This window comes from Sceloporus occidentalis, unplaced genomic scaffold, assembly GCF_023333645.1.
Source record: "Sceloporus occidentalis isolate IW3139 unplaced genomic scaffold, rSceOcc1.0.p SCAF_4, whole genome shotgun sequence".
In the NCBI taxonomy this organism is placed as follows: Eukaryota; Metazoa; Chordata; class Lepidosauria; order Squamata; family Phrynosomatidae; genus Sceloporus; species Sceloporus occidentalis.
The window spans coordinates 192,565,276-192,589,178 of NW_028316984.1; the positions used below are offsets into that span (position 1 = coordinate 192,565,276).

At 41.9% G+C, this 23,903-nt stretch overlaps 1 protein-coding gene across 8 annotated transcripts in view; it reads right to left on the reverse strand.

Moving 5' to 3' along the window:
- The window catches only part of SYNE2 (spectrin repeat containing nuclear envelope protein 2), a 348,063-nt gene that overhangs the window by 119,751 nt on the left and 204,409 nt on the right, over positions 1 to 23,903 (reverse strand). For all 8 annotated transcript variants that reach the window (XM_089522735.1, XM_089522729.1, XM_089522733.1 and 5 more), the window contains 7 exons: positions 22,855 to 23,097; positions 13,944 to 14,126; positions 9,617 to 9,745; positions 7,188 to 7,300; positions 6,407 to 6,542; positions 4,148 to 4,276; positions 2,093 to 2,245 (listed from right to left, as the gene is read on the reverse strand). In XM_089522735.1, coding sequence (XP_089378861.1) covers positions 2,093 to 2,245; positions 4,148 to 4,276; positions 6,407 to 6,542; positions 7,188 to 7,300; positions 9,617 to 9,745; positions 13,944 to 14,126; positions 22,855 to 23,097 — 1,086 coding nt within the window. The remainder of the gene's footprint in view (positions 1 to 2,092; positions 2,246 to 4,147; positions 4,277 to 6,406; positions 6,543 to 7,187; positions 7,301 to 9,616; positions 9,746 to 13,943; positions 14,127 to 22,854; positions 23,098 to 23,903) is intronic.

Below are 23,903 nucleotides of genomic sequence, written 5' to 3' on the forward strand. Positions count from 1 at the left end.
CCTCAGCAAATACTATTTACAGTCGGCGGGGGGCGCAAAATGTTTTCTTCTTCCTAGGGGGGCATGACAGAAAATAATTGAGAAGCACTGCTTTAACTGATGACCTTCGTCTAGCCATTGACAGAGGGAGCGTGACCCTGTTGGTGTTGCTGGACCTCTCAGCGGCATTTGATACTGTAAATCACGATATCCTTCTGGAACGCCTGAGAGAGTTGGAAATTGGAGGCACTGCATTGCAGTGGTTCCGCTCCTTCCTCTCGGGCAGGTTCCAGAGGGTGATGCTCGGGGACAGTCGCTCTTCAAAAACAGAGCTTAATTGTGGTGTCCCTCAAGGCGCCATCCTGTCCCCGATGCTATTTAACATCTATATGAAGCCGCTGGGAGAAATCATCCGTAGACATGGAGTATGTTATCAGTATGCCGATGACACCCAAATATATTTCTCCATGTCCCAGTCATCAGCGACAACGACAGATGGCATCTCTCCTCTCAACCAGTGTCTTCAGGTAGTAATGGATTGAATGAGGGAAAACAAGCTCAAGTTGAATCCAGACAAAACGGAGGGGCCCCCAAACCAGGGATTGGGCTGCAACCTCTAGTCCTAGAGGGGCTCACGCTCCCCTCAAAGGACTGTGTTCGCAGTCTGGGGGTGCTTCTTGACCTGTCGCTTCAGATGAGGAATTAGGTGAATGCGACGGTCAAGAGCGTCTGCTATCAGCTTCGGCTGATATGCCAGCTGCACCCTTTCCTGGAACAGGGTGACCTCGAAACTGTAGTACATGTACTGGTAACTTCAAGACTTGATTTTTGCAATGCGCTCTACATGGGGCTACCCTTGTGCCTAGTCCAGAAACTCCAGTTGGTACAGAATATGGCAGCCAGGTTGGTCACAGGAACAGCAAGGAGTGACCATGTAACACCAATATTGAAGTCACTCCACTGGCTGCCTATCAGTTTCTGGGCACAGTACAAGGTGTTGGTTATCACCTTTAAAGCCCTACATGGCTTGGGCCCAACCTATCTAAGGGATTGCCTACTTCCATACAATCCGCCCCATACCCTCAGGTCCTCTGGGAGGAATTTATTACAGCCCTTAAAGACCAGGTTGACAGCGACCTCCCAGAGGATATACTCTGCAGCCGCTCCCAACTTATGGAATGGCCTGCCGGATGAGATCCGTCAAATCACCAATCTAGAGAGCTTTAAAAAGGCCATGAAGACGGATCTCTTCTGGCAGGCCTTCCTGGAATAAAATGCTCAGCCACAAAGAAGACTTATCGTCTAGTGAACTCTGCCCATGATGATTTTATTTAGCTTAGACGGTTTAATATGTAGTTTTAATCTTACACTGTTTAATCTTGTTTTAAGGGGGGGCATTATGTATATATGGATGTATTTTAACCTGTTGTAAGCTGCTTTGATTGCTTGGCAAAATGCGGGATAGAAATAAATTTTTTATTATTTATTATTTATTTATTAAAATGGAACTTATATTGTACATTACATTATTGTACATTATTATACATTGTCCTAATATAATAATTAATTTGGATGTTATGAAGAAAATGTACTGCAGCAATAATGCAAATGCCATTTCCTGGCACTCATTCCTAGTTTCAGGCAATTTCTGTTTGGGGAATTTTGGCTCACTCCCTTACCTCCACAGAAGTTTAAATTAAAACTGTCTGGAAAAGAAAGGAGCATTTTCTAAAATTTGCCATAGACAAAAAAGCATAGACAAATAAATAACTTGCCTTTTTTTTAAAAAAAAAATATAGTTCACAGAATTCCCTAGCCAGCATAGCTGAGATACTGTAATCCAAAGAAGTAACTTGTGCTGTAGAGGACAGCATGTTGGTCTAGGAGAGGGGAAACCCAGCTTTGAATCCCCAAGCTATCTCTAATTTTTCAAGCAAATGTTTAAAATCTTAGAGTATAGAAAACTGCTTCTTCCTTTCTTTTAAAAATGAAAGCTGGCATTCCTGGGAGGCTTCTGCATCCAGACCACCAGATATGTTTTGACTGGGTTTAAGGATAAACGTTGACCACACATGAGTTTCATGTATGTAGAAAAACTCTCATCTCTGCCCACCTCATAGAGCATCTGTTGCATAGGAGCTTCTTCACTGGTGAGTGTGCAGGTGCTTAACATCTGCTCCATGTTGTTCAAGCAGCGGCTGATTGCCAGAAGCAGCTCAAAGAGTTTCTGATCCAAGCTCAATGGAACATCCCCTGCTATATTTTCCTGGAAGAGAGGGAGATAAAAAAATTCTCAGCTTCCTCTAAAGAGCTTGACACACATATGGGAAATTGGTATAAATCTTGATGTAGGAAGCATGCCCAAAAACTGTGCTGACATCCCCCCATTATGTTGGGCCCTCCACTGCAACACCAGGCAGCAGACTACATGTGCGTCTCACCGTACCACTCACAGGGACGTAGCTGGGAGGGGGGGGGTTCCATTATAATGGTGGCACTTAGTCTGGACTCCCCCCCCCCCTTTCCCCAAAATCCTGGCTACATCCCTTCTGCTCACCAGCATGGCCACTAATGCAAGGTGCTCACTTGGGAGGTCAGACTAAGGTGCTCAGCATTGATCCCAAGGTTGGGTGCCTTGTTCTGACCTCAGAGCAAGCAATTTCCACCAGCAGTGGCACTGCTGGACAACACAATGGGACACATTGTAAATGGCTGCCTAACACTGCTCAAAGGGCTCCAGAACTGGAGCAAAAGGTTAACTTTAAAAAAAAGTTTAAGCAGGTATGTGGCAGGTTCAATGCTCAGATGTCATTTGGACAATTCACACCAGAACCAAGGATTGAGCCCTACATTGTCCAAACTCCTCACTGAGAGAGTGGGGAAGAATATTTTATCTGGCCTGTGTGGACACCCACCATGTCAGCAAAACAACCCCTTGGCTCATGACTGATATTTTTGGGACCACAGACAGCATTGCGAAGTGAAGGCTGCTTTTCCTAGTTCTTTCAAAACTAGCTGGCCTCCTCATTCTCTTCATAGGAGAAAGCATTTGAAATCTGTGGCCTCCACAACTGGTGACCCAGCAAGCCAATAGCCCTGTGGGGGCCTCACATACACAACAAAGTATTTTGAAACACCTCCCCCCCCCAATATATGGGGCTGTTTCTGTTTGGAAGGTCACAATTTGGGTAGGCAAGAGTGGGGAAAAGGCAAACAGTGGTAGCTACAAAGGTTCTATATTTATTTATTTATTTGTTTGTTCATTCAAAGCAAGGCTTCCATGGCAACTTGCAGCAAAAACATTACATACACAAAATCTATAAACCAAAAGCAAAATGGCTATCCTATTAGTTCAAATCAGACTGCTATCTGAAATACAGCCCTCACTTTGTTTTTTGCTTCCTGATATTGCTGTTCCTTTAAGATCACCTCTCAATACTAAACTGGCAGTACAAGCTCGACCGAACTACATCTCATTCAAGGGGTCATATGAAGCTTTAATCAAGAACTTTATTGTTCCTAACAGAGGTTGGTCATAAGGTATTCTAATGGCTTTATTTCCTGAACAATGTTCATGAACATCCCATGACATCCTACTAGCTCAGCAAAACAGTGTTAGGGTCCTTAGGTCTGCACTTGCAATACAGTTTCAGGAGTACTGATCAATTGGATTAATTTTTGCAAACAGATTTAAGAACATGTTAAGATAGTACCACCTATCAGAAATGGGTACTGGAAGAGACATTCAAGTCTGTGAATAAGGTCTTACATAGAATCACAGATAGAGCAAGAATTCAAATTATGATAAAAATGATTCCATCTAAACATTAGGAAGCACTTCCAGACGGTAAAAGCTATTCAACATTGGAACAGATTGCCTCAGAGGGTGGTAGTCTCTCCTTCTCTGGAGGTTTTTAAACAGAAATTTGATTACCATTTCTCAAGAGTGCTTTAATTGTGCATCCCTGCATGGTAAGGGTTAGACTAGATAGCTCATGTGATCCCTTTCAACTGCATGCTTTGGTACTTCACATTCCCTTTGTGTTGGGAATATATGTGTGTGAACGTGGGGAAGAAGGAACAGATATTTCCCCCTGCTGACGTTGGACCTTGTCCACTAGCCATATTGGTAATTTATGTAACTGAGGAGAAAAAATAAATGTAGTACCTGTATCTGAACAGATGCTTCTTGGCTTAGGTTGCCAAGCTGTGCAGTGTACATTTTCAGCTCCTCGACGGTTGGAGTTTTCACACTTGATGTGGCACCCTTGGGCAGAATATTTATTTTGGTAGAGATCTAACATTTGGAAAAGCAAAACATGTTTAGACAAATGCTCCAGATTAAACCTAGGGTGATACATAATGTTCTTTCAAAAGCAAAACAAAAAAACCCAAATCTAGGTGCAGATGCAATTTAAACCAATAAAACCATGATTATGGTCTGGAAATTGTACGCTCCATTCCTAGCAGCTGGCTTGAAATCTGCTAACAACTAAAGCCTGGCATCTATTGGGCCCACCAAAATTCTGCCCTGGTACATACAAATGGAATACTTAGAGGGGGTTTTGCCAGTTCCTTCCTCTGTACACATGCACAATTCACTGGAAAACATTCAGTAGTCTTCATGCCCACATGCAGATTCAATTTAAAAAGCACATGTAATTGTCACATGTGATGGCTATGCATATGTAGTTTTGCATGCTGTTTACTACACAACCGCTCTTTCCAGAGAAGAAAAATAGGTATCTATAAAACTCAGGCAACATGAAAGCACATACACACCCACACCCACACATGGACTATGTGTACATAATGAGCCCTGGTGGTGCAGTGGTTAAATGCCAGTACTGCAGCCACAAGATTGACTCAGCCTTCCATCCTTTCGTAGGTCAGTAAAATGAGTACCCAGCTTGTTGGGGGCAATTGGCTTACAGACTGTAAACAGCTTAGATAGTGCTGAGTTTACTGATAAGTAGTATGTAAATATAAATGCTATTGCTACCTTTGGCTGCAAATAACAACCCAATTCAGATGTTTTGTTTTTCATGTGATTAGCATCACATAAGGAGAAAACAAGAACAATCACAAACAACACCTGTCAGCTGATGACAAATTAAACACTTACTCTATTCTCTGAAAATTTGTTCAAATACTTTTTAAACCAGTATCTAAAATTTGAGAGAATTGATGACATCTGTTCTGCAACTGGAAAGTCACCATAAAGAAAGCCCTGACACATGTGGTGGCATTAAAGACCACACACTACTCTGGGGTGCTAATCGCAGAATCTCCCTGCCTGATCTTAAATATAAAGTATATTTTTACTAGGGATGATGACAATGAACTGTTCAGGGCTTGGCACAGTAATGCTATCACTTTGAACTGAGCTTGGTGCTCACTTGCTCCTCCTCACACCTGAACAACAGCTGATAATTGAAGCATCACTGGTGGTGGTGTATATACACCTGTTGCAGTGTAGCTTTTCAGTCACAGCTGCACCAGGTGAGGAAGGAAGGGAGCGGGCAGAGGAAAAGTTAAGGAAAGCATAGGTTAGATAACAGTTTCCATTATTAAGAAATGGGAAAGCCTTGTGTCAGTAACAGGTCAGTCAGATGAGAATGTGAACATCAGACAACCATGTTCATTTTATACTGTCCTCTACTTTTCATTACTACTACTACTACTAGGACATGGTTGGAATTCACTTAATCCTCTTCACATGGTGGAAGTATGCATGGAAATTGTGCTGCTTATGATATACATCTCTTCAATTTTACACTCAGCAGCAATGTCAAGATCTATGTGTGTACCAACATTTGTGTCCAGCACTCCTCCACTTGGAGTTGAGAGAAGGGTATCCAGGATCCATCAAGACTTCTCCTTCCTGTGGAAGGGACCAACACAAACACATCTGCAAAAACATACAGCTTCTTCACATTACTGAAGAATGCACGGCTGTATCTGTGTTGTTTTGAGTGCCTTGAGAGGATAACTGGAACAATCCCACATTGCCTTTATTTTTGCTTTTGGTGTAAGGAGCCAGCTTAGTGTAGTGGTTTGAGTGTTGGACTACAACTCTGAAGACCAGGGTTCAATTCCTAGCTTCATCATGAAGCTGGGTGACCTTGGGCAAATAACATGTACTCATACTCAGGGGAAGGTAATGGTAAACCTCCTCTGAACAAATCTCGCCATGAAAAACCCATTATAGGTTTGCCTTAAGGTCCCCATAAATTGAAAACAACTTCCAAGTATACAACAACAACATACATACATACAAAAAATATCTAAATTCTCTTATAGCTTTTGCAGAGCTCATAAAAAATCCCCGTGAATTCTGGGAGCTGTCACTCAAAAATGTAGTGATTCCAGGTTCTTAGTATTAGATCTTTTGAGTGAATTGTTCTAACCTGGTAAACATACTAACCTGAGGTTCAGTAAGCGCAAAGTGATAGGGATTCTTTTTGCACAGCAGCTGTTCTTGCAAATATTGCCACTTATCACCTGTTTGGTCCTTTGGAGTTAGAACACAGAACTCATTTTCTGAAACTGGTGCTTCATGACTGGATTTTCACCATCCATTAGGAGAACAAAAAACAATGAGGAGAAAATCCAACACAAGTCACTAAAACTGTTGACAATAGATTCTAATTTCGGTAAGCGAAATACTGAGGAACATTCAAAATACAAGCTTTCATCAAACCCAACAACCTGACTCCAAATGCATTTACTCAAAAGTAAGACACATTGACTTCAAGCAAATCAATTTCAGGACCCCCTTCTTACACTTCCTATGCAGAAAAGGCATAGCTCTAGTACAAGTTTATGTACAGTTTCAGTATAAACTCTGTACAGAAAGCAAAGGAAACTAACTGAAAGAAAGAAGCCAATATCACAAGCTTTTGTAGACTCGTGATACTCATGCTACCACTTCGTTCTTTCAGTTAGTCTCAAAGCTGCTACAAAATCCCTTTGCATAATGATTTTCCAGACTAATATGGCTATGTTTTTTTTAATTCTGTACAGAAAACTATTAAAAACCAGAAAGAGAAAATAAATGCTTACTGCTTCCAGTACTTCCTCCATTCCCATTATGACTCACATTCTTTTTTAAAGCTACAGAATAAAATAAAATAAAATAAATCCAAACCTAGTGGCTCCCTGGCAGCTTCATGTCATCACATTTGGAACTGTATTGCCTATTTTACCTTGGTTGTAATTCCAGAACTGTGCTGTCCTCAGATTGTGGCTGCATCCTCTCCACATACACATCAATGAAGTCAATGAGATTGGTTTGTTCAGAGAGTTTTGACAGGAGCTCCTGCAAAGGAGGAACACCACAGAGGAAACTCAAAATGTAAGAAGCGGGAGTTTGCCCAAAGTGATGTTTTGCCCCATGCCATTGTTATTTTGCCAGGAACAATGGGGCTCAAACTGGGCACTCTGAAGATCAAGTAACTGTTTCCTTCTCTGCTTAGGGTCACCAGTTATGGCTGAAACGTAAAACTAGGATATTCCCAAAGCATCTTGCATCCTCCTGGCCTGAAAAAATAAGGTGCCACCTGAGCAAAGCTTGGAAAATGACAATTAAAAAAAAAATAGAACTCCAATGATCCTAGATAAGGTGGCACCTTCCTCTCTTCCAAAAATGGGCAGGCATTCCAATTCAATCTGATGCTTGTTCCAACAGATATTGTGGGATGGGATTCTCTGCCACATGTAAGGGCATTAGGCCAGATGAGGTGATGGATAGCATAGCTATATAGCACAAACAGTGCTGCTCTCCAAGAGAGGGAATAGGCCGGGGGGCTCAGGAAAACAGATGGAAGACGTCACTGGTGCCTCCCAGCATCTGCCACCAGAGGTGGTTGCCTCACTATCCCTAAATGGCAGGACCAGCTGTGTATTTCTTGTGCAAATTTTTCACATTGAGCTGACTCTTCACACAATCTTTCTGAAGACACAGGTTACATGCATCTACAGATCACACTTTGCCCACCCCTAGTGTAAAGCTTCAAGATCTCATAGGCTTCCTCAGACCATGTAACTCAGTGCAAAAGCAGCTACACACACACACACACACACACACACACACACACATGTGCCAACAGATGACCTACCTAACACTTGACGCTGACTACTATCTGACTGCTGCCTCCAGGAATCTGAACTGACTTCTAGCTGCTCATCTGCTCCAAAGTTCTTGTCTACTTTGAATCCAAATGCCTGACACACATTCCTAACTGTATGCTTTCAAAATGAGAGGAATAGTTCTTGAACAAAACAAAGAGAAGTTGCTAAAGGCAAGAAGGACTTCCCTGCGGTGGAAAAGAATGGCAGAGATTCACAAAACCACACTTTTCTTTTTCCTGCTGTAGTCCCTAGTTATGGGTTCTGAGCGCTTGGTTTCTGTAACTAATTGTATATTTCATGAGCAACTTCCTGAGAGGTGAGGGGGGTGGGAAGCAAACCTGCACATAATTTCCAGTACTGGGCAACTGCAAAAGTGCATGCTTATTGTTGAAAGAAATTATCATTGGAAGTTGATTTAGACCAAGGGGGGAAAGCACATACATAAAGATGGTGTTATCTCTTCATGAAAATGACTGGAGCTAAGATCCATTTCGCTCTCAAATGGGGCAAGAGTAGCCCCAAAAGCCAGTGTGGTGTAGAGGTTTGAGTCCTGAATAAAGACTCTGGTTCAAATTCCTGCTCAGCCATGGAAACTTACTAGGTGCCCTTGCACAAGCCACACTCTCTTTGACTAAGGGAAAAGCATTGGTAAGCCTCCTCTGAATAAATCTGGCCACAAAAACCCTAGGATAGGGTCACCATAACTTGCAGTTGACTTGAAAGCACATTCAGGTTGAATCTCCCTTATCTGGAATTCCAAAACCCAAAATATTCCAAAAATTAAAACTTTTTTCATAGGTGGCTGAGATAATTACACCTTTGTTTTCTGATAGTTTAGTTTACAGAAACTTTGTTTCTTGCACAAAATTATTTAAAATGTTGTATAAAATATCCTTCAAGCTATGTGTATAAGGTGCATATGAATTATAAATGAATGCTGTGTTTAGACGTGGGTCTTGTCTCCAAGATAATTCATTATGTACGTATATGCAAATACAGATATTCCTAAATCTAAAAAAAAATTGAAATCCCAAACACTTCTGTTCCCAAGTATTTTGGATGATGACTCTGTAACAACAAGCCTTGCCCGCCCACCCCAAACTCCTTCTCATCCTTAATTCCTTTCTACCTAATTTTTCCTTTTAAGAAGAAGGGCACACATTTCATTCTTTGTTCTAATTGGTTTTTCTTTTTAGTCTGTTAATTTATCTGTGTCATAGCTGTACCTCTGTAACAGAGTTACTGAACCTTGGTCTCTTCCCAACTATACAACTACAGCACTTTGATTCCACAGGTGAAGTGTTTAGATGTCTCTTCCCTCCCCATTCCAATTTCCTTGTGTGTTGTATCTTAAATTTACAATGTAAATCTAAGAAAAGAGGCTGTCATACTGCTTAACATTTAAGGCACTTGGATGAAAGAACAGGATATAAATGCTTTATATGACAACAATAAAATAGCAAAATGTTTCACCATGCAAAGGAGAGGCAAAGGGAGAAATTACCTGTTGATGCTGTAAACTATTTGGTCTGTTGACCACAGACCTGTCTGAAGTAATATTTGGAAATATACTGGAGAGGTCAAAGCAAAGAGGTTGTGAGTTGTTCTCAGAGATTTTTTCTTCAAGGCTCACCTGTAAAAAGAGAGGATATCAAAAAGTTTCAGGAGAGGTCTGCAGTATTCTGAAAGAGCAGATAAACACCAAATAATCCAGTTTGACACAACTTTAACTGTCATGGCTCAATGCTATGGGATTCTGGGAATGGTAGTTTGTTGTGGCACCAAAGCAAAGCTTTCAGTGCTATGGAATGCTGCAATTTGTAGTTTTGTGAGATATTTAGCCTTCATTTGTCAGAGTGCTCTGGTACCACAGCAAACTACAAATCCCAGGATTCCACTGCACTGAGCCATGACAATTAAAGTGATGTCAAACTACATTATTTCTGCAGAGCAGATGCAGCCTAAGGGTCTTTCAAAGGAGTGCATGGGCTGTGTTTTTGTCTTTATTGTAATGCTTTTTAATGATTTTATACTGTTTTAAATTAGTGGTTGTTATAATATGGTAATTGATTTATTTCCTTTTAAACTTTTTAATCACCAGGTTTTTGACTGTTGTTTTTAACTGTTGCAAGCCTCCTTGGGTCCTATATCTGGAGAAAGATAAGACATAAATGAAACAAACAAATACAGAAATAAATATTAATCACAATTGGCTTTAATCTTCCAAAGTGGCTTGGAGACAATGGGAGGAACAGCCTAGTGTCACTGTCAACTTGTGTTGCTCCCCTATTCCTCTTCATGGCCCCTCAAGTTCCACTGTTTTTTCCACAACAGTAATAGAAAGGAAATGGGGATGCTTAGAACTCTTTCATGCAGTACTTGCAATTTATATCTTTTTGGAATCTTTTTAAGCCATGGGTGGTTGAATCCATGGATAAAGAATCTGTGGATAAGGAGAGCCGACTATACTTTAAAATTTATGTTTGGATGATTTTAATGTGTCCTATCTCTAGTTGTTTTGACCTATTTTTTAAATGGTTTTATGTGTTTTAATCTATGTTGTACCTTGCCTCAAGCATTGGGGAGATGTGGGTAAGAAATAATAATAATAATAATAATAATAATAATAATAATAATTCAAAGATATAACTGTGTCAGTCTGTAGAATCAGTAAGTAGAGAGATCTTGTAGCACCTTTGAGACTAACTAAAGAAAGAAGTTGGCAGCATGTGCTTTCCTAGACTTGTCTACTTCCTCAGATGCATTTGATCTATAATAATAATGATGCTATTTTCAAAATGTACTTGGGGTGGCCAAGTGTGAGTGTTAAGAAGCCACAATGCCCCCCCATGGGACTATGAAGTCAGCACCCCATGCTGCACCCCCTGAAAAAATATTATTTTTGTCTTATATGCTCCAGCCTAAAGGGTTTGGAGGCAGTTTCACCATTTGCAGCCCTTTCTGGGCCCATCTTGGGCCCTGAAGAGGCTAAGAATGTGCCAAAATTGCCTCTCCCATTATCTTCAGGGAATTTTGGGACAAAGCTTAGGAAGCTACCCCTCCACAAATGGCCTACAAGATGAATTTTCCCCACTTCAATATGCAAGTGGTTTCAACTGCTTTTAATACTTTTGAATTGTTTTAACATATTAAATGAAATTGTTCAACAGGCTTTGATTTTCATTGTTTCAAAGTATGAATTGTTTTCAACTGCTTAAAATGTTCTTGAGGTTAAAATGCCCTGAGTTCCTATGATGTTGAGCAGAACATAAATATTATAATAAATTAATATTAATTATTTCTCCCAATGTGATGCTCTTCACACTGATTGCAAAAAAGCTCCCATTCTCCTCAGAAAACATGATCTGAATTGTGGAACAAGCTAATAGCAAATTCATTAACTGGGTGTGGGTTATTTATGTAGCCAAAACAGCACCACCCCCACAGAATAGGGAGAGAGCAGAAGGCTTCCCAAGTCTTCTTAAGTACAAAGTACATGCTCATTCAAAGTGTTCAGAAAAGAAAACACTCCTGAGTAGAGCTTGAGAATGGGACAAAAATAGCTCAATGAAGACCACGCATATGAGAGCACATAATGCTCAGCATGAACATTGCAAGGAAAAATGGGAAACCTGGAAGTGGAAGATGTCATCCAAGGCCTTCTCTCATAATATTTGAGCATCTAAAATGAGACAACATCCAATATATTCAGCCTGGAATAATGCTACACAGGCAACAGGATTTTTTGCCCACTCCATGCCCTTCCTAGTGAGGGACAGTATGGAATGGAGTCAGTAAAGCTGTCAAGAGCCTAGCATTGGCTACAGGAATGTTCCTGCCGACTGTGCTTGTATTTGCATACATAGTGTGACCAACTACCCTGTAACATCTGGGGGCATGGTCACACCACTTCATCACAGGGCTTCTGGTTATGGGCTTGTCTACATTTGTCAGAATATTGTCCCCAAAGTATTCTAGCCCCAGCATTTCCCCCAAATTTTGCCCCCTCCCCAATACCTGCTGTGGCCCCTGCAAGCCAACCAGTGCCACCACTGTGGGCAAAAGTTGCTCTGAGGTCAGAACAAGGTGCTTAGCCTTGGTCTGATCTCAGACAAGCCCAGAGCAACCCACATCCACAGACTGCCTTAGCAGGAATGCTGGTGGACCAGTAGCTGTTTATTGCTGCCAGTTGTTGTCATTGCCATATTTTTCTCCAGGTTTTCTGGAAAACCCACAGCAAAAGGTAACTTTTTAAAATGCGGGACAAGGTGTTGAAACCAGGAATTGGGTCCAGGCATTGTGTAAACATTCCAGACCTGATTCAGGGTTTGGGGGCTGCATGGTATAAATGGCAGGCCTGGGGTAAATTCAGGGTACAGGGCTAATGCAAATAAGTCCTGTGACTTCTAGCATTAGTCAGCCCACATGGAGTTGCAGGGACATGGATCTGGCCCAGCACACCAAACTGGTCCCCTACCTCTAATAGAGTCAGAGTATATCTATCATGCACAGTTATAGCAACTTCATAGTACTTTAACTGTTATGGTTCAACCCTAAAAAATCTCAGGATTTGTAGTTTGAAGAGACACTTAGAATTCTCTCCTAGGGAACTCTAATCCACTCTCTTGATATTTAGCACAAGAGCACTCTGGCAGAGAATTCCAAATACCTCGTCAAGCTACAAATCCCAGGATTCCATAGAATGGAGCCATGACAGTTGAACTATACTCCATCCCATGATTCTGAAGAAGTAACAGCTGCTTTCTTTCAGTTACGTCTCAAATGTGCTACAAGATATTGCATACTGTGCAATGTATAATTGATATGTTCAGTTTACCTCTACTAGCCAGATGCTAGACATAAATCACTGGGTAAAGAAATCCTCACATCCAATGTCACAATGGCACTAGAAGGCACATTTTACATTTTACCAATCCTCCCATTGTTTAAAGACAGTAGGATGTTTAAAGACAGTAGGGTTGTTGGGATTTCTTATCAAGAGACTCAAAATGCCTTCAGGGAATTACTGGGCTGTATCCCATGATCAAGGTCCTGTTTGCACTGGCCAGGATACTCCAGGGGCAGCCTGGAGTACTCTGACCCCAGAGCTGACCTGACTCTTTTCCACTACTTTAGTCTTCCATTTTGGTGCCAAGCGACTGTTCCCATGTGTGTCCTGCTATGTTGCCCGGCGCAGCCACCATGGCAACAAGTCACTCATTTCTGAGGTAGGCTGGGCACCTCATTCTGAGAATTCAGAGCGAAGTGACTTGTAGCGGTTGCTGTTGTGCCAGGAAGCATGCTGGACGTGTGTGTAAACACTGCTGCCACAGTGACAAATAGCACATTGAGATCAGAATGAGGTGCCCTGCTTTGGTCACATGGTTAGTTGCCTTGTTCTGACCGCAGAGCAAAGCAACATGTGGTGGTGGTGGTGGTGGCCATGCGGGATGGCACAGCAGGATGTACATGTGAATATCGACCCAATGTCAAAACAGAGGGCTGGGGACTTTTTAAAATGCATAGTAAGAGACAGAGATCCCAGTTCTGGTGCTGAATGGACCAGCCATCATCTGGTCTGTTCACATTAGAATCAGGATTTGGGCCACTGGTTACCAGTCTCCCATTTTGAGAGAATGGGAGTTGGATGCTTTACTTGGTGACAGCAGTCAGGGCCCAGGAGACATTAACAGTAAAACAGGCCTGGAAACATTTGTGAATGTAATATACATGTGCCCAGAGGTCATCACACAAGCATAGCAGACACACAAACATACACGCTTCCTAAAAATGTAAAAGCAGCAGACCAGTTTGTTGTGGTTTTGTTTTACCTCTCCTTCTGCATGTTTGTCCTGGAGCATGCCCTGTACTTTTTCCAAGTTGAGCTTCACATCTCTAAGTTTCCGGGAAAGGGTCTCTGCTTCTTCCTGGAGGCATGGACTATCACTGGCTGGCCGGTCTTTGCAATCCTCCAATAGATATACCACTTTTTGTTCAATCTCTGATAACATGACCTGGAGAAGACAAGCAGTTAATCATTCATTCTTTAGTAAACTTTATTTACTGAAGAGAGCATAAGCTAGTAGGTTGAAAGAAAGGCTAGCAAAAGTGGCCAGGAGGGACAATCTAAAAGTGGCTCATATTTCCTCTTCCTCTGGCTTTTTCAGAGGTGGGAAAGGGTGTTTTTTTGTTCAATCAGGGATTTTTGGCAGTTAACCAGACAAGGGGGAGGGCAGTTTAGAGGACAAAGAGACATGCAGATAATTGCAAACTTTTATGTAGTACCATCAACGTCTTTGTAGTTTTTAGAGCACGATTGGGATTTTCTGGCAGATGAAAGTAGGCAGAAGTTTCGAGCTCCTAATTATCTAACAACAAAAGCATACCACCCCCACACCTTCCTGAAATTTGATCACTGAAGGGTAGAGCCTGAGGAAAAAAACAACAAGAGGGAAAGGTCTTGGGAATGAGGTACTGATTCCATCAGAAATTCCTGAGCATGTGCTCAGAGGTATCTTGTTTCTTAATTGGTACAGTATTTCTGCTTACTCTGTTTTGCACACAGCTTTGATTAGTGGAGCTGTGTTCTAGCTAAAAACAATACAAAACAAAAACACCAGAACTAGAAAATGTTATTTTTGGAGACAGCAATTCCCAGAATCCTACCATAGCCAACAATCCTGGGCACTGTTGTGCAAAAGAGTAATATTTCCAGTCTCTGAAAATAAATCATGCTGCATCATGCAAGCTTCAAGTCTGCTGGAGGAGTGGCTATTTTAGTTTGTTGCAGCAAAAACAACAGAGTGTAATTCTATTCATGACCTATGCACATGTAATATGAGGTTATACCCCCCCCCCAATGCCTTTTTCAATATTGTGAAGAAGGCATTCATTATCCCCTTGCCCGATGTCCAGCTCCTCCCCTAGCAATGTTCTATGGCTGAAGCATACTACCTTGGCAATTTAATGGCTGGGGAAGGAAGAGGGGGCAGAGAGGGTCTCCAAGTAACACCTGGCCCATGTCTACAATTTTGTAGCTGGGAGAAGAACGCTGACCACGCTATCCCAGATCCCACACTATTCAGCAAGTCGCTGGAGTTCCAGAACAGTCACCTCAGTTCCCTTCTACTAGAAGCAGTGTTGCCAACAAGCCTCAAAGATATTCCCCGGAATGCTTTACCAAAATCCAAAATCCCCAGAATTCCCTAATATTTACTGGAATATTCAGTCAAAATCCCCGGAAAGAAATTAATTGAATTCCACGGATTCCAGAGAATTCCCCAGAAATTGGCAACGCTGACTAAAAGCAAACAGCCAGTGCTGTTGGGTTAGAATCATAGAATCATAGAGTTGGAAGAGACCGCAAGGGCCATCCAGTCCAACCCCCTGCCATGCAGGAAATCCAAATCAAAGCATCCCTGACAGATGGCCATCCAGCCTCTGTTTAAAGACCTCTAAGGAAGGAGACTCTATCACCTTCCGAGGAAGTGCATTCCACTGTCGAACAGCCCTTACTGTCAGGAAGTTCCTCCTAATGTTCAGGTGGAATCTCTTTTCCTGTAGCTTGCATCCATTGTTCCGGGTCCTGTTCTCTGGAGCAGCAGAAAACAAGCTTGCTCCCTCCTCAATATGACATCCTTTCAAATATTTAAACAGGGCTATCATATCACCTCTTAACCTTCTTTTCTCCAGGCTAAACATCCCCAGCTCCCTAAGTCGTTCCTCATAGGGCATGGTTTCCAAACCCTTCACCATTTTTGTCGCCCTCCTTTGGACATGCTCCAGTTTCTCAATGTCCTTTCTGAATTGTGGCGCCCAGAACTGGACACAATATTCTAGGTGGGGCCTGACCAAAGCAGAATACAGTGGCACTATTACTTCTCTTGATCTAGACACTATACTTCTATTGATGCAGCCTAAAATAGCATTGGCCTTTTTAGCTGCCGCATCACACTGTTCACTCATGTTCAACTTGTGGTCTACTTGGACTCCTAGATCCCTTTCACACGTAGTTTCATTCAGCCAGGTGTCACCCATCCTATATCTGTGCATTTTATTTTTCCGCCCTAAGTGCAATACCTTACATTTCCCTGTGTTGAATTTCATTTTGTTAGCTTTGGCCCAGCTTTCTAGTCTATTCAGGTCATTTTGAATCTTGATCCTGTCCTCTGGGGTATTAGCTATTCCCCCTAATTTGGTGTCATCTGCAAATTTGATAAGTATGCTCCCAATTCTGTCATCCAGGTCATTGATAAAGATGTTGAATAGCACTGGGCCCAGGACAGCGCCCTGTGGGACCCCACTGGTCACTTCTCTCCAGGATGAAAAGGAGCCATTGTTGAGCACCCTTTGGGTTCGGCCGGTCAACCAATTACAGATCCATTTAACAGTTCCTTTGTCTGGCCCACATTTTACAAGCTTGTTTGCAAGAATGTCATGGGAAACCTTGTCAAAGGCCTTACTGAAATCAAGATATACTATATCCACAGCATTCCCGTCATCTACCAAGCTGGTAATTTTATCAAAGAAAGAGATTAAGTTTGTCTGGCATGACTTGTTTCTCTGAAACCCATGTTGACTTTTTGTGATTATGGCATTGCCTTCTAGATGTTCACAGACTCTCTGTTTAATGATCTGCTCCAGAATCTTTCCTAGAACTGATGTCAGACTAACTGGACGATAATTGTTGGGATCCTCTTTTTTCCCCTTTTTGAAGATGGGGACAACGTTTGCCCTTCGCCAGTCTGCTGGGATCTCTCCTGTTCTCCAGGAGTTTTCAAATATGATTGCCAATGGCTCCGATATTACATTTGCCAGTTCTTTTAATACCCTTGGATGGAGTTCATCTGGTCCCGGAGACTTAAATTCATTTAGATTAACAAGGTGTTCCTCTACTATCTCTTTACTTATTCTGTGCTGAAATTCCCCTATTCTGTCCTCTGCTCCATTATCCTCAGGTTGAGCACCCTTTGCCTTTTCTGAGAAGACTGAGGCAAAGAAGGTGTTGAGTAATTCTGCCTTTTCTCTATCTCCTGTTAGCATTTTGCCATCTTCTCCACGCAGTGGCCCTACCGTTTCCTTCTTCTTCCTCTTGCTGCGGACATATCCAAAAAAGCCCTTTTTATTGTTCTTAATCTCTCTAGCAAGCCTGAGTTCATTCTGCGCTTTAGCTTTTCTGACTTTACCCCTACACATGCCTGCTATTTCTTTGAATTCCTTTTTTGTGATTTCCCCCTTTTTCCATTTCTTATACATGTTCCGTTTCAAACTTAGCTCAGTTGAAAGTTCCTTAGTCATCCATCCTGGTTTCTTGAGACACCTCCCGTTTTTCTTTCTCACTGGAACTGTTTGAAATTGTGCCTTCAGTATCTCCCTTTTGAGAAAGTCCCATCCGTCCTGAACTCCTTTATCTTTTAGTATTTCTGACCATGGAATCACCCTCAATACTTCTCTAAGTTTACTGAAATCCGCTCTCCTAAAGTCTAGGATGCGTGTCTGACTCTGCCTGGCTTCTCCTTTCCACTGTATTACAAACTCCAGGAGAACATGGTCACTTCCACCTAATGATCCCACCACTTGCACCCCATTAACCAAGTCATCCTTGTTGGTTAGGATCAGATCTAAAATAGCTGACCCCCTTGTTGCCTCTTCCACCTTTTGGACCATGAAATTGTCTTCTCTCTTATATTCCTCTCCTTGGCCACTGAACAGCCAGGGTAGCATGTTCTGTGCTCTGGAAAGTTGCTTTCTGGGAGAGGGAGAGATGTGAAACTTTATTACACTCCACCCAAATAATGTAGCTTTGCAGCCAAGCAGTCCTCTCTGTGTGTTTATGATGTTTATCACACTATACTCTTAAAGTGCTACTATTCCACTTTGACTCCTCTAGCTGCCTCCTGTTGCATTCTGGGATTGGCAGTTTTAAGGAGGGGTATTTAGAATTCTCAGGCAGAATTCTCTCCTTAAAACTGCAAATCCCAGAATGCAACAGGAGGCAGCTAGAGGAGTCAAAGTGGAATAGTAGCACTTTAAGAGTATAGTGTGATAAATATCTATGTGCCTTCAAGTTGCCTGGGACTTATGGAAACCCATTAATTTCATAGGTTTTTCTTTAGGCAAGGAGCACTCAAGAGGTGGTTTTGGCAGTTCCTTCCTCCAAAATATAGCTTACAGCACCTGGGGATTGTTGGATTATCTCATCCAAGTCCTAACCAGAGCTGACCCTGCTTAGCTTCCAAGATTAGATCTGGTGCCTTTAGATCACACAAGTATATATATATATAAGTCTTGGAGTTGCTATAAGACTTTTTCCACTTTTTCCTGTGGTCTTTGGTGCAGCATGAGATATATCTTTTTCTCAAGCAGATTGCCATTATTAAATGATAACTCAACACTTGTACTTCCCATTAATTTAATGGGAATAGTCTAGTTCAGACTGCCTGGATGACCTTGGGGAAGTCACATACTCTCAGCATTAGAGGGAGGCAATGGTGGCAAACCCTCTGAACAGATATTGCCAAGAAGACAAGGTTTAGGCTAGGGTTGCTGTAAGTTGGAAATGATGTGCTTTGCACAACAACAAGTTAGAATAATTAAAACTATGTAGATGTACATTTGAAAAGTAAGTCAGGCACTAAATGCTTTAATAAAAAGTTATGTTTTCACTTAGCATAGGAAAGAAACCAGTCCTCAAGCTGACATATGTTACCACCCAAGAGCTCATGAAAAAAAAATCAGACATCTTTTCATTGAGAGGACTGAGAGTTTCAGATTATTCCCTCTGTTTCACACACACACACACACACACACACACACACACACACACACACACACCCTTGTGGACCAACCCAGTCAATATACATTCCACTACACTCAATTTACACACTGATAAGACTAAGAAAGTCAAATAAGCAGCTTAAAATCTAAATGTTTACACTAAAGGAGGGGAAAGAAAAAGGGAGGGGAGATGGAAGGGAGGAAACAGTATGGCAATACTAAAAGAACATGGGTACCACATTTCATAAAGATGACAAACTGGGATATATGTAGAGTCTTCTAAGAAAGAACTGGAAACACTGAGTTATCCTGGAGAAGAAAAAGCCTGTGCTTTTCAAATATCCAAAGGGCAGTAATGAAGAAAATGGAGGAAACGTGTTGCTCTTCAAGGCAACTAAAGATAATGAGTAGAAATGGGAAAACCAGAGGGGAATTTCTTTTTAAAATCTAATCATTACATCATGTGTCGTGCATCCAGTAGATTCCCGAGCCAGGGCTGGACTGCATGACCTCCAAAATCCCAGCTTCCAACTGTATAAATTGTATGTGTATGTGCAGGACCTAAATATCCTAAAACTACCAGATCCCATCTCATCTTGGAAGCTAAACAGTGTCAACTCTGGTTAGTACTTGGATGGGAGACCACCAATATATATCATGTACTGTATTTCAGAGAAAGGAACTCAAAAAAAAATCTCCTCTGAACAGTCTTTTTCTAAGAAAACCCTATGGGATACACAGGGTTACCCTAAGCTGACAGGTAACTTGAAGGCATATACACATACATGCATATATGTAATGCTGTGTGACTCTATGAATACATGCAAATATACAGTTGTCCCTCCATATTCGTTAGGGTTAGGGGAACAAGACCCCCGTGAATATGGAAAAACCACAAATAACAAAAACACTGTTTTGACCTGAGAGGACACCTCTCTAGGAATCTCTAGGTCCTCCAGTGCAACTCTGTGGTCAATGTCCAATATACACTGACCATAGAATGGCACTGGAGTAGCTACAAATGGTTTTTCAGTGCAACTTTTAGTTAAAGTTGACCACAGAGTTGCACTGGAGGACCTAGACAGTCCTAGAGAGAACATATTAATGAAATCCGTGAATAATCAAATCCACAAATATCAAAGCTGCAAATATGGAGGGATGACTGTAGTCACAATAATTTGCTTGCAATCCCCTAATTTTACACACAACCCTTGTAAGAGTTTCCCACCACTGTGAAGAGCAGGAGATACCATCACATGAAAAGAGGCTTTGTGGTGGTTTTAAGGGACCCTGAAAAGATGTTTCATGCAACTTTCATCCCCACTATGGTCCTAAAGGCCACTGCTTCCTCGTCTTTCTTACACACCAATACTTTTACTGACAGCCCTCTATTTCCCTCACTGCCCCCTTTCCCCTTCACCACCCGCCTGGATCTTTCTATCACCCCCCCGGGGGGGGGGGGCGTACCACCCATTTTGGGAATCACTGGTCTACCAGCATCTTTCTAGAAATTTGTGGAGTCAAATACATTCCTGAAATATGACAGACAGTACTTTTTTCTCTGGCAGGTTTATAATAGTGAAGATAAAACACCTATGGAAAGATGGAATAAATTCAACCCCAGCTGCTTTTTGCAGCTTCCTAGGCAGTACAAGACATCCCCATGGCCCCCAGCCCTGCTTCCAAAATTATAACTGAAACTGAAAATGGGTTTTAAAAAAAATCACCTGAAAACTGTCCAAGCCACTACCAAACCACCACAAAATGTAGTGGTTTGATGTCATTTATACAGTACCAGAAGGGCCCTATCAAATCTTGGGGGGAGGGGGGCAGGGGCAGAAAGCTAGCCAAAATAAAGTGAAACAAACCAGAAGTAACATCCAATCACTTCTGGTCCACCAAAAAGTGGCCTCCAACCTGGAACAGTTGTCCATCCCAGCCTCAGTCTGATTGGCTATCATTTTGAACATGCTATACCTGAACTGGTTAATTTTTTTAGCTACTTTCAAGCCAGGTTTCTTTTCTAGAGGATTTACTATATTACATTTTACTCATCACAGGAGCTTCACTACTTCATTAGGGATGCCAGAAACTAGGGATAGAACGAATATTAGAAAATATTCAAAAAATTGTCAAAATGGCATGCTTTTCAATAGTTGAGAACCCCCAACAAGAAGAATCCTGAGCTGACAAGAGTCTGTACAGTTCAGGACTTATTTTGTATAAATTTGCATGTGGTTGTTTTGTGCAGGAAACATTCCCAAATTGCAGATAGGCTTTGAAAACTGTAAGAAACTGTAAGGTTTTCAAAGACCTTCTCACAGTGGGAAGGAAATTGTTAAAATTACCTGTTGCTTACTTTGAGAAGAAACTGCATGAACAATTACATCCCTACTACAAAATCCTGTTATGTAACAAAGTATGACTTAAGCAGAGCTATGTGTACTGTTCTGTGTTATAACAAGAAGATGGCATAAGTCCCCAACCTATGCAATAAATAACCCAAATTCTCTGACAGGGAAAAACTAAGCACCACAATTTACACGAATGAGAGGAAGTAAGAATTATGTACAAATTACATAGTAATGGAAAGATGTAAGGCAACATGAAGCTAATTGTAGCCTATCTTCACATTAAAAAGGATGAAAAACTTTGCTGTTGTTTTTTAAATGAATAACCTCATATCCTTACAGTGGAGGCCTCATGCCAGCATTGATGGAAGGAGATGGCAACCTAGCACCAGATGGGACAAACACAACCCAGATAGCAATGTTGCTCCTGCATGATGCTGATCTTTCCTCCTTTGCTTCCAATGCCATGGCATAACATGCACTAGGAATCCCCTTAGCACACAATGGAAGTGCCCCCTTACTAGTCACCATATCTCTTTATCATCCTACTGCCTATTTTCAATGACAAGTTTGTCAACTAACCTGACTGCATTGGATGGCAGATATCTGCAATGAGGAAATAATTAGTCCTCCCCTCAGCACTCCTCCCTACATCCTTTTTTGACTTCAGATGGTTTCCTCTCTATACAGTGACTTAAAATCTCAAGAGTTTGTCTATTTAACAGAAACTAGACAGGAGGGAAGGTGTGTAGGGAAGTGGCCATCAGGGAAGTGTTAAGTATACACACAGAGAGAGGGCAGCTCTACACTTGCCAAAGACTATTCTGCCCTCAGAGTATTCTGACCACAAATTTCCCATAAACCCACCCCTTACCTGTTCTTTTTGTTGTGGGTTTTTGGATCTCCTAGTGAGTGAAGGGCAGCTGCCTTCCTACATGCCCCCCGTTCATTGCCTGGTGCTGCTCCTGAGGTCAGAATGAGGTGCCCAGCCACACTACTGACATTGGGCACCTAATTCTAACCTCAGGGTGGTTCGCAAGGGCTGCAAGTGTAGGGAGGCACTGTTGTCCCCAAGAAAAGAGCTACAACCCCACAGCAAATGGTGTTATTTGAATGTGGTTTACAAGGATGAAGCCATACATGGGGTACAGGTGTCATGGAGAAAGTCTGTACCCAATTCAGGGTTTTGGCCCTGTGTCATGTAAACAGGATGCAGCAAGCCCAGGGGAAATTTGGGGCAAATCACCAATGAATACAAGGCCAGACAGAAAGACACAGACAGACACAGACATGTCTGTTATTTGTCTCTTGCTCTACCCCTGCATTAATTTCAAATCTCAAAACATGGGACAGGGAATTCTGTGTTTACTGGAACACTTCTAATGTCTCCTTGGATTTAGAGGACAACAGCCAGATCAAGAGTATGGGAAAATGACCTCTAGCCATGAAGTGCTTGGAAACATTTGCTTTTGGGATTACAAGTAGAATGTCCCAGCCAGCAGTCAGCAGAAGCGGCAATACCTGAAACTATTATTATCTCATTCCCTAAATGAGAGGAAAGGTGACTGGTTTCATGAGATGATGATAGCAGTGAACTTTGGCCAGTTCAGCTTACCTGGCACGCAGCCAAACGCTGCTCCACTGTCTGCTGCATTTGGCAGGTCTGGGCTTCTGACCTCAGGGATTCCTTAGTTTGTTCTAGCCATATTTCCAACTCAGCAATTTGTGTTTGGCACACATGGAGGACCTGTGCAGGGTCAGAGCCAGGCCTACCGGGGTCCACAGTTTCCTTTGATTCTCCTCCTAGTGTTCTCCATAAGCACTCTGGAATGTCTGTGACTCCAGTGGAGGGTTTGCCCTGCAGGAAAGATGATTCAAACACAGGAAGAACTATGAGCTATATAGAGCAGTTAATTTTTAAAAAGCAGCATGAGCCGGCAAACTCCTCTCAGTTGGTGGATTATGAGCAGGCGATGAAGAAAAAGAAAAGAAAGACAAAATAAACCGAACAAAAGAAAGACAAAATAAACCGAACAAACCATGTGATCTGGAGCAACAGGTTTCTTAGCAGCTGATTTGCATTTACCCAGGTAGTCCTGAGCACACAGGAAGTGAGTTGTCTGACTCACAGCTCATTAAGTGGATATCCCTTTGGGATACAGAGAGGTGTTTTTCTAGTACATGTAATTCACCATTCCAGGTACTGCACTTCAAAGCAGGACCTGTAGGGCACCGAGTTATGTTTATGTGTTGCTTTTGAAGTTCGGTCTCTAATAAAAAAAAATTAGGCTGAAAAGACAAAGTAGCCAGAATTTTCACAAATTTTCAGTAATGGAGTCACTGCACACAATTTATATTTTTATAATGGCTTTTTTTTAAACAAATGGGGTCTGCCATAGAATGTTGCAGTGTTGCATACATCTGTTAAAATTTCTAGCCAGTTAGTCACTATGCTCAGTCTTTATTGTGCTCTTTCTCTCTCTCTCTCTCTCTCTCTCTCTCTCTCTCTCTCTCTCTCTGTGTGTGTGTGTGTGTGTGTGTGTGTGTGTATTATTGAACCACTATGTTTTTATAAAAAGTTGTACTTCTGTAACCCTTGTGGTTCCCATTGGAATGCTGAAACCTCTTTCTTGTTTTTGGGTGGTGCTATTTTGTCTATAGACT